We start from the raw sequence: 12,198 nt of genomic DNA on the forward strand, positions 1-12,198 counted from the left end.
CTGGTCCATCAAAATTATCATGATATAATTGAGATATTGGCTATTTGCCATTAAATAAGTCCTAAAGACTAGTAAAAAAACGCTACAAAATAAGAAAGCTATCTGCATCCATGGAGTAAAGCATGGACTACCATTATTACTTATAGACTCTCATCAGTTCTACAGAGATGTCAAGATTTTAGTAATAAATAAAAAACAGACACAACTTTAAAGAATAAACCAGTTGCATTCTTTGCAGCTATCACTGGAATTAAACAATCTGATTTCTCTGAGTGGAAAATGTAACATCTATTACTTCAGTGAACCTAATGGTGAACCGAGTCTTTTCAAGAACATGCATTAATCAATCAATACTCATTTGATCTTGAAATTTCTCATTCAAACAATCTACCCCTCAAAAGAACATTTCCTCATTCATGGGTACAGACAACAAGAAGCTGACAGCTGCATGAAACTTCACAGGTATTTTAAAGATTTAACTGTTGTCTGGAGACGAACAGGACAATGATGTATAAACTGAAAAGTTTAGAAATGCAGAATCCTTACCTCTGAGGCCTTCTGCAAGCTCCTTTTTAAACTGGTTAGATAAAAGAGGGATCATTTATAAGTTATTGAATAGAAAGAACCTATCTGTAGACATCTGCAAGCTGTTCACTGACTAGACACAGATACATTCCTCCACATACTTCATTGGCATATGAGAGGAAGTTCCTTCAAGCTTGCCTTTTATCTTTTCTCCTATGTAAGAAAACATAAATTACTTGTAAGGTAATTTAGAAGAAAATCTGCTGGCATGAGGATCCTGGATGTACATTATTATGTACATGAACAAACAGTTGCTTGTTTAGACATATTTTACACCACAATAAATTAAAAGTTATACTGTACTTGAACTCATTACTTCCTTCAACTACTTTGAAGTCTTCTCTGTTCAGAGATGACTGAACTACATTAAAAACCAAAGATTTTTATTATTATAACTCCACCACTAATATTTTGCTTACTCAGAAATTTGGTCTTAGAAGTGCAGAATTTTAACTTAGACTTTTATATAGTTGGGACTTAAATATGATTTTAAATATGCTCAAAATCTCAGTTAAGTTGTAGATATGGGACTATAATGGCAAAATTAGGTGCATTACATCAGGCTCTCAGTGCAGGAGGCATTTCAAGAAGGCAACTAGCACCAAAAGTTATGTGTTTTTGAAAGCTTATAAAGCAGTTTTTACTTATGGAAGTTGAAAAGGTAGGATTAACTGTGTTGGCACAAAGGATATAGAAGTCTGTTGTTCAAAAGCTTTTTGCTGTTTTAATGTAATCTCTTGGTATTATCTTTTACTTTTACTCATGTATATGGAAGTAAATTTGCAAAGAACCTTCTTAACTCGTGCTTAAAAAACAAAGCTGCTTTTTGCACACAGTAAGTCCTGGCTTTCAAACGACATAGAATTGAAAAATTCATCTTTTCAGAGAACACTTAGGACAGATGTAAAGTTATCTTACTGGCTTCTTATCAGGACTTGGACTAACTGTGATGGCAAAAGCAAAATAAGGTTATATGTCATTTTCCGTAAGACATTTATGGTCATTAGTTGTTCCTCATCCATCCCTAAGTAAGAGTAGGGAAAGGACAGCATAGAAGGGACAGAATTCCAGTAAGCCCCTTAATTCTCCTAACTCTAAAAGAAATTTACCTGCAAATATAAACTGCTTCAGAACAACTTTCACTGTTGCACAACTTGATGTGCTACATCCCAAGGATGGAAGGGATTAGAACACAACTAATTGGGAAAGCAACAGTATAAAAAGCAGACAGATAAAATGTGTGTGTGTGTTTATAGGCAGATCACACAGGCACACACAGATCCATACACACACACCCCACAGCAATTAACACATTTAAATAGCTATGCATAAGGCAACTGAGAAGCTGCACAAACTTCAGCCAGAAACTGTTAACACTGGAAGTTGCTTAAAACTTCAGGGAAGCAATTAACCTCCCGGCCCCTGGTTTTCAAGCCCATGGAGCAGACCATAGGATTTCTTTTACAATTTATGAACAAGCCAAGGAATTTATATCACAGTCAAAGGATTCTTTTGCTGAATTAACCCCAGCTCCCTGTGACCCCAAGAAGTCATAAACCAACAGGATACAGGAGAGGGAGAATGTGCTCTAGTGTTTCAGCTGACCTGCAGAGCACTGTCTCTGTCATGCAAAGGCTGAAACCCAGATGATGAATTACAGAGCAATACTCCAGGTTCAGAGGCAAACATCACCCCCTTCCCTCTATACATGCACATGCAGACATGTTCACTCACCCCAAACCAGCTCAGTTGCTGCAAAAGGCCAAGTACTGTTTGGGCTCATTTACAGAGTCTTATTTGAAGATAGAAGAGGGAAGAAAATTGCTTATCCAGGAGGCATGCATGTCTGTGAGCAACAATATTCAAGAGCACATGCTGCATACTAAATAAAAGACAAAACCTGACTGAGCTTCTGGTTTTGTATATGGATTAATAAGCATATCAAAAATATAATTCCAAAGCAGAACCAGAAAGGTAGCCTAGAACCTCACCTTTTGTAAAGAACAACTTCATAAATACAAGTATGACAAAAAGTGATGCACAACTCTTTAAAAAAACCTCTACCTCAATTTATTTTGTAAATACAGAACAAAACCTCGTACACAAAGTAGCTCGTAAAACAAAGTCCAGCTGACCACACACAGAAAATGGGATAATGCAAATGTCTGGACACAGACCTCAAGCCTCATCATCTATAATCACACTAAGACAAGAAGGGTTTTGCAATATTTACACTTCTTGTGGACTGCTTAGTCGCACCAAAAGCTTAGTCCCAGCTCAAGGCTTATTCAGGAGGATGAATCATCTCCTGAAAACAGACAGTGGCTGCTTGTTTCACTTCCAGCTCACAATGAAAAGTGATAGTCTGAAGTCTGACCAAAGTAAAAAAGGATGGCACAGTTTTGGAATTATTAATTCAAACCCAAAGAATTTAACAGACACCAATAACATGAAGTATTAATCACTTCGACATTAAGAAACCAAACATCCATCTCTGAGTAAAATAAGTTTGTGGCTCCATTATTTGATGAACTGAAAATTTCTTACTGCTCAGAAATTCCCTGAAAAGTGGTCAAGGATTTTCACATTGCAGGAAATTTGAGTGTTCAACCTTTTTTTACCCTGTTTGCAGATGATCTGGATTTCCTTCATCAGCTCTGCTTACGTTCCTTGGGAACGATGAAAGTTATTCCTCAGAAAGCTCTCTTTCCTCAGGCTCACTGAACTCTGGATAACAATTTCCTCTTGTGATCAGTGAGCTTGTGTTAAGACCAAGAATAACATGGCTGAAGCCTTCAGGTACAGCACCAAACAAAACCATCCCTCCAGAATTACAACATGAATCCAAATGCAGCATTTTCTCACTCAGCCTTACGTAAGGCATTTTGCCAGGTAACTTAAAAATATTATTTTTAAACCACAAGTCACAACTTAGCAGCAACTTCCCCCCCATTCTTCATCAGGATAATCAAGAAATGATCAGGAACAATAAAAGAATTACAAAAACTACTATGAAAACCTATTTTGGTTCATTCTCACAGTGAAGGATGCAAACCACCAAAAATGTAATTGACACTGTAATAGCAGCAAGACTGGAAGAGGAAAGGATCAGAGTTTATTTATCACAGGTCACTATAAATGAATTTCGCAAGGCATTTTTCCTGAGTTAGTAACTATAAAATGACTGCTTCTAGCTTCTTGGGTAAAAAAAGAGGCCTTCAAAGTTTCCCTTCTGCAGCATTATTAATTCATAAATTGTTTCCACAATCCATATTCCTGTAATTCCAACCTGTATCATCTCCTGGCAAGGCAGTTTCCCCCCCTGCACTTCATTTACAAAGGTACTAGAAATCTTCAGCGTCCTTCTCCCTCAAGTAAGTACAAAATGTCACAGTCTCCTATAACAGAGGTTACAAATTTTGCAGGGCTCTAAACTCAAGGGTAGAGGTCCCTGGTGTGTGGTTTTACAAAACTCACCTTAGCCCAACTCTTAAATTTAGGGAAGCCTACTTGAGAGAGCTGAAATGTAACTGGTGGCAGCACATGTGTGAAAAGCATTTTTACTTGGACATCTCCAGAGCATTTTCCCAAGAGCCATCTGCACTATGAGCTTGAAAAACTGAGGCTTTCTGCGCCATGCAAACTGATGGGTAACATCAGCAGCACACAGAAATTACTGTCATCTCCCTGCAAGCCAGACTTGGTTATGCAGAGTGAAGAAAATGTCATAGGAAGGCTATTTGTTAACTCATGCTCTGATGCCACAGGCAAATCTACACAGTTTTATGTTGGAAACAAAGTATCACACAGAAACCTCTTTCAGCTGCCTGATGCCACTTCCGTGAATGAAAACGTAAACTTGCAAAATGAAACCTGACAACAGCTTTTACACACTGAGCAGGTGAAACGGCTGACAAAGATAATGTGTTAGGCCTACCTGTAAATTTGCCTGGTTTTAGATAGATAAACTGTGGACACAGAGATACCTTGTAACATATTTAGAAAGTCTTATCTGTTCATTATAATAAATACCTGTATGGCTTCGAATATGAACTCTCAGCGTTCCATTGCTTGCGAACTTCTGTCCACAATATGGGCAAATCTTTTCTTTTTCCCCTGTGTGAGTCTACATGGGGTGGGGAAAGACAAGAATGACTGTTCAGCATTAAATAAAAAAGTGAAATATGGAATATTTAATTGTATTGACATTGACTGCTATTACCTCTATTACGTATTTTACCATCACACCAGGCAAAGATTCTAATTAGCTCTATGTGTTAGAGAATTGATCACAAAAAGAATACTGTAGCTATCACCAGCTTGTCTTTTGAAATCAGGCTTTTAGGGCTAGAAGGTCTCGCTGATAATAAAAAGAACTATTTCAAAATGGGAAAAAAAAAAAAATCACAAACTCTCCCATCCAACCTCTGTGGTCAACAGCCAGATCACCCTGAAATCAATTACACACAAGGTCGCCATCATTTTTCACACTGTACTTTCAACACCCAGTTCTGAACTGAAGATTTATCAGTCTATTGAACTCCTTTTCCTTGTAACTGTGGCTGTTCTTTTAGTGGAGAATTTCTGATTATCTCATTTAAGAATGTTAATTTAAATGAGACAGCAAAGATAACACATTCAGTTATATGTACAGCTGACTATTTCGGTTTCGAGCTAGCACACAACCCTCTTCAGATAGGGACATTACTTCTTATTTTTATGAAAGACACTGAAATGATTCTTCATTACAAATTTCTTCATTACATCATAAAAAACCTATCTCACATAGTACACATTATGCTGTAGCTGAAGGAAGAGTAAATGAGATCTCATTTCAATACTGGATGGACTTGCACTGTTTTCATTCCCTAACATTAAAGATATGAATGTTAAACTTCACCTGATTAGGATACAGTTATTTGGAAATCATTTGTATCTCTACCAGCAATATTGGGATATACCAGACACACAGCTATTAATTCATTCCAAAGTCCCAAATACCAAAGGGATTTCTGGGAGCAATACATGACGACTACAAGGCTCACAAACACAGCCAGTCGTAGTCTGACAGTAGCACAAAGCAAAAGCAATTCCAATTTTACACACACCCATGAAGCATGTAATACATGGCAAGCAATACATGCATGACTTTTTAAATTAATTCTCACAATCTGAATTAGGTGGCAACACCTAAACTGACTTTTCTCAGCTGATTTGCTCTTGATTCAATTATTTTCTTTGCATTTCTTCCCTGTAACATCAATCGTGCCTCAGGCCAAACTAGTGAGCAAGCTTCCTCCTAAAGTTTACCCCAATTCCTTTGCAGAGATTGGTGGAAAGGAGTGTGTTAAGAGCAGTACAGCAAGTCCCACCCTGCCACACACCTGATGCTGGAGCACTGGATTTAACACAAAGCACTTGCTATAGATAGTGCTTGCCACCAAGAACACCACTACTGCAATGAGCATTTCAGGGTAAGCTTTCTACTGAAAACCAGAAATGCAGAAGCAGCTGGGGATTCTACGCTGAATCACAACCTTGAGAGCACACAAGAGACGATCAGTTGATTCTACTCACTTTCTTATGGCTCTTCAGGACTGAGGGTGTCACAAAAGCTTTGTCACACAGGTCACACTTGTATTTCTTATGTCCATCATGTACTACTTGAATATGAACATTCAGTGTGTCCTTTCTTTTGAAAGTGGCATCACAATGATCACACTTGAAGGTCCTCTCACCTAACAAAGAGAAAAACAGGTCATCCTCTTTGGAAAAAAAAGTCCAAGTGTATGTTTTTAGAGAGACCTTCAGCAAAACCTACAATTCTGCATATTGTGAATTATGGATTTTGGATATTATGCAAATCTTTGTTCGTTAGAATACACATTACTGAACAGGTTTTTAACCTTTTCCCTTATCATTTTGAACATTTAACATTGGGAAAAAATTTACAGCAACCAATGCTTTATAAAATTTGCAGAAGCTTTGAAAGACAATTGTAAAAGAACAAACTAAACATGCCAATCCAATAATTCATCTAACAGAAACATTGTTATGCAGGATTATAAAAAGGGTCATGATTTTCTTAGTTATGCCAGTGTGAATATTCCCCAAATCAAAGTACTGCCTTCTGAGGTACGAAGATTTTACATCATGAGTATTTTCTAAAATCTAAACTCCTGATGTTCAGAGGGTTGAATGCTAATCTAGGGGTCTGTAAATACTAGAGATGGAGAAAATTCCACCAAAAAGAAATTGTAACACAGTCAACTAAAAAAAAGGACAGAATGCCAAGAAAAGTTACTCGTGAGGGAAAATGGATACAGCACTTCTCTGAGCAGCTCTAGTTCTATGCCAGGAGCAGCAAACACGAGCCTGGCCTGGCACAGGAGAGACAATCTCAGTGTCAAGCTCTAAACCAGACTGCCTACAAAAGCTGAGCAAGTCACCGACTTATCTCTGTTTCTTAAAATGGAGGTAACACTATCACACTTAATGCAGAAATAAATCTCTTGTCATCAGACCTCAAATCATTGCTGGATTTTCTACAGCGAATTTGGATTTGCATTTAAGTGCATCTCAAGGCAAGCTCTGAACCTGGCTCTGAATTTTTTAACTCCCTGCATATAGAGTTGAATCTTAGTACCAATTTAACACAGCAAGTTGTATATTGGAGCAAGGTGCCACATATTTGTTTTTCTCAGCCCAATGTGAGAAACCAGGAAGCCATTTTTCCTCCCTGACTTTGCACTTACTGTTATGGATTAACAGATGTCTTTGTAGAGAGAAGGGGGTTCTGAACAAGGCTTTGCATTCCTCACACTGGAACGGTCTCTCTTCAGAATGGGTCTGTGGATGAAAGAGAACGTGTGAGAGGAAAGGCTCATGGAAATCAATCAGCTGTCACTGCAGTAACTACAGCAAATTTTCTAGACTGGACTCAGAAAGGGACATCAGAATTGGAAACATCAGGGGATGAAGAATTAAAATAATCATTCTGCCATTATCCAGGATCCTGAAAGCCAGCACAGCAGCTACTGAGTAACTGCGCCTTCCCCGTCCTCACAAGTGTCACATGAGGTGTGCATGTAAACAGAAACAGAAATACAGAACAACCACAGAAAAAAACTACAAGCTCAGCTGTATTGCTTCAGCTGTACTAACACTGGCCTTACATTAATACTTATATGAATAAATGCTTTAAAGTTGAACACACACAACCCTCTTTTTTTTAAGTTTTAAGGTAAAACCAATCTGATTTTCAAAACAGTACCTAAAATTTGGCAAAGAAAATTCCTCAAATCATGAGATGACTTTTATATATAGCTTCTTTTCTTAAAAAAAAATACCAGAAGACAAAAATCACCAGAAAAAAACCAAAGCCATGGAAGCAACAGTACTGAGATTTTTGCTGGCTGTAGAAAAATTCATTGTAGCTGAAAAACAGCCTCAAAGCTATGAATAAAATAAAAGGCTAAGCTCAGATGAATCTCCCAGACCACAGAGTTGTTGAAGCAAATTTCTTTTTTGGAGCTTGGGAAACATCCAGCTTTATTTTACTTTTGTAAATTCCAAAGCACTTTCCCTGTTTCCTAGTGTTATTAACAGCTGTCCCACTGTAGATAACAAGTTGTACTGATTTATTTACTATCTACCCAATTTCCTACTATTTTTGCAAAGGAAAGCAGGTTTTTAAAGCATCAGCATCCAAATACTTTATTAGCTCACAAGGACCTTATTATTAGAAGCTGGAGCACTCAGAGGAAAAGGGGATGGATGGTGTTTTATAATATGCAGGAAATTAGGTAAATGAGTTAATTTAGTAGACTAAGGGCAAATATTAGCACAGCAGGTATTTATATAATCTATTTCTGCTATCCAGAATCCACACAACTGTTATTCTACCCCTTCAACTGTGGGGGGAAAGGGCACTGTGGGGAGACAGCATAATTATTGACAGGTTGGCTGAGGGCCTTGAACCCAGTTTGATTTTAACACCGATGCCCTCTCACATATGCACAGTACCAAAACCTGAGTGTACTGCAATGGTGTAGGGAGGCCTTGGGTTCAAAATAATTCCTTTACCTCAGCCTATGTCACTGCAAGCAAAAATACTGCTGGAGGACCATCAGAGGTGTGGAATATCTCTCATGTTCAAGCCCAGACTCTACAGGTTCCCAACGCAGTTGGCATTAGCTGATACACTGCTCAGCCCCCCTGGCAGTGAGGCCAAGGATTGACAGGACATGAAGAGACTGAACTGCCTTCTCACCTCAACTGGGGGTTCCTCCAGAACAGGGTTGGGACACATTGACGAGACACTGTGGGGAAGCTCGCAGTGCTGCTGTCTGTGCTGTACCTGTTCTGTGGATAAATAGAAGGGTTCAGTCTCCAGAGCTGTCAACCTGGCACCTTTCACGAGCGCAAAATTCATGCTGCTTATTTAAAAAACGCCCTGGTTTGGAACACTCGCCATGTGAGTGACAGTTCTGAAGAGCACAGTGATTTGTACAGAACTCCTCCTTAGCATCTCCTTCATAGCTCTCCTCATCTTTTGATCAGAAGACACAGATTCATCTGCACATCTTAACTTCCTTACAAAGAAAATCACCTAACCAGGCACACCCACATGCAAGGGTAAACAGATCATCCCAGCAACTGAGAGTGGGCTCTTATGGAGCATTTCATGGCAGCATTTCCTACCACAGCATCTGTGGAGGGTTAAGCCCAGCCCAAGGCTACTTATTCCCAACAGATAAACTGATGGAATACAGTAGTTTCAAATCATTATGCTCCCCAGGACCAAACAACCCTGGATTAGCCATAAACCCTTTAAAATCCTGCGTCTGATGACCTATTTCAGCTTCATGTCCTCATACTTTGTTCTCTGAACTCATCTGCTATACATTGCAACAAAGGACCAGATGGAGCAGAAACATCTCCTGTATGGAAGTAATCTGCATTACATGGCTCAGATCATGCACCCTCATCCAATCTACCCTGCATGAAAAGTGACTGCTCTTATCCATAGCACAATCCCTTTGCTACATTTGCCTCTTCATTTCAGATACAACTCTCTTGCCTTGTCACAAAAATGGAATTGTATTCTCCACACGACCATTCAGTCACAGTCTGAGCTCTCACTGAGAACATCTGAGCTGGTTCCATATCCCAGAACACTTCCTAGCCTTGACATCTCCAAGCAAGTGGCAAAGCCAGCTTACACATGCACCTCCACAGAGCATTGCAGCACCTGTTTGCAGGAGCAACAGATCAGAGAGGTACCCCAGTTCCTGCCTCAGATCTGCAGCTCTAAGAACATCAGTGCTCAGTTAAGGTTCACATCCCAATGCTCCACTGAACAGAGCAGATACACTCTTGGCAACTCTGCTGCCATTTCCCAGTGAAATCCTGTGAAATGTGAGGAACTGATCTCCTTCTGCACTTTTGAAATGACCCAACAGACACCCACATCTGAATGATGTTTAAAAACACGTTGTGGGAGCCGTTTTTATTTTGAGACTTCCAACATGAAATCAGGTTAAAAAAACAGGAATTACAGAAACAACAGCAACAAGTTTCCATCTAAAACACAAACCAAGAACCCAAAGGCACAAAATGTATTTGTATTCTCTTAAATGTGAAAAGGATGCAAGCCTTCTATAAAATCCAAAGGTTTTTTAAGCATGTTGCTATCAAACTTAAAGGCATCTGTTGAATTAAGTGTTTTTTTAACTCCTGTACCCATCATTCCTACTGCAGATATCTATGCTCCCTGCTACTATTTCAGTAACCTAATCCTGGAACTCAGAAAAGCACCCTGAAATTATTTAGAGTTCAACTTCTCTTCCTCCAAACGAAAATAAACCTAGGGGGACATCCTACAGGAAACATATAGCTAAAAATCATTAAAAACCCAAGCTGAAGAAATACATAGAAGTACGATACACAACAGACTTTTACATTTGCACTGCTCCTGGAACAACATTCCTGTGAACAAGCAGGAGAACCATTGTCCTCTTTCCCTAGGCATAGCCTTCCCAAAATCATGGTACTCAAAACTATTTTGGCATCCAAAACCACCACATCCTTCAGTTGTGTGGCACAATTGGCTTCTGTGCAGACACATCCAGACTCCCCTCTGCTGTCTGCTACCTCTCCCTTCTGTTGTTTCCTCAATGGAGAGGGGTGTGTCCACAAAAGCAATTCAGGCCATCCATGTCAGTCTCCTGTCTCTCCTGTTCACCTCTTCACTCAGCAAGTGAATTTAGAGACCTACACGTGGATAGGTGAACAGTCACAGCTGTCAGGGTAATCTTTATGCAAAACATAGGAGTAAGTTTCTCTCAATATAGAAGAGAGTGGATTTACAGCCAGTCCTAGGTGCAAACAAGTCCAGGAAACCAGCATTCCAACATGCTTTAAGGAATTCTGTCAAAATTAGATACCCACTAAAGCTGTCTAAATTTTAATATTTTTCCCATTTAGTGGAGGCTCTAATCCTTGCACCATGCTAGTGGTGCTGCTGCTTTAAACACAGAATTGGGTCAAAGTGTTTACTCCTTCATACTTAATCCTGAAGTCCATTTTCAACCCAAACTCCCTACCAGTCATCAGTGGCAAGTTAACATCAGGAAACGTGTAAAAAGTATTCACTTAACATATAGAGCTATCTTTCTAGATAACATTTTACACATTTTTCTCAGAATATATCCAATCTGCAAGGTCCTGTCCAATTTTCTCTAAGTCTAAAACATAAAATATAATGTAGGGCAGCTAATCTTGTCCTTCAGCAGGCTGCTGCATGCCTTCTCGTTTTAGACAGTCATCACCATTTCATCCTGTGAGAGGCATTATTATTGCTCTTACATGATTTATGGCTGCAAGTGCAAGAGATGGTGCAAAGATCCTGTGCCAAATTCCCAGATGGAATATAACATGAGCTACACTGCGAAAGACTTGGAGGTATGGCTGTATCAGGGTTGGGGTTTTTTTCTTTTTTTTTTTTTTTTCCACAGCCTTGTAATTCTGAAACAGCAGTCCTGGATAGAGCCTTGCCATTAGAAACGTAAGCCCAGGTCAGAACTAATGACAGGCATTACAGAAATTAGGCCAACAGATTTGAGGTTCAATCAACACAGGCAGAATATCCCTTTGTGAGCCTGTTTTTCAGGTAATGTTTCTTCTCACATTGTTTTAATGTGTGAACACTGCACCAAGTTCAAATTTAGTGTCGTTTGGAAGCATCTGCTGCTAAGTCCAACAATGACTGCAAGAGTACTACACATAGTTTTATTCAATTACACTATTAAAAAAGATATTTGGAGACATCTTTAAATCAGTAACATTAACTTGGTAACCTAGTACTTAAAAAAAAAAAAACCAAAAAAAACCAAAAAACCACCACCAAAACAAAGCAAAAAATAAAACAGAACAAAAAAGTCAAAATGGGATTTATTAGATGCTTTTAACCAAGCAACTGTGATCTACTTCTGCTTATTTAACAATTTTGTTTACTAGAATTGATTCAGCCTTTCGAGATCTTGGATATAACAAAGAACACTAAAACTACATTCTCCAATACTTTAATCCCATGTTTATAAGCATGGCAGA

General features: G+C 38.8%; 1 protein-coding gene across 1 annotated transcript in view; it reads right to left on the minus strand.

The window, feature by feature from the left end:
- Window positions 1-12,198, minus strand: part of PRDM5 (PR/SET domain 5) — a gene marked incomplete at both ends in the record, with an annotated part of 59,632 nt that overhangs the window by 21,147 nt on the left and 26,287 nt on the right. The window contains 3 exons of the mRNA XM_082282602.1: window positions 4,618-4,711; window positions 6,163-6,323; window positions 7,341-7,434. Of these exons, the coding sequence (XP_082138728.1) occupies window positions 4,618-4,711; window positions 6,163-6,323; window positions 7,341-7,434 (349 nt within the window). The remainder of the gene's footprint in view (window positions 1-4,617; window positions 4,712-6,162; window positions 6,324-7,340; window positions 7,435-12,198) is intronic.

This window comes from Coloeus monedula, assembly GCF_965178545.1.
Source record: "Coloeus monedula genome assembly, chromosome: 5".
Lineage (NCBI taxonomy): Eukaryota > Metazoa > Chordata > Aves > Passeriformes > Corvidae > Coloeus > Coloeus monedula.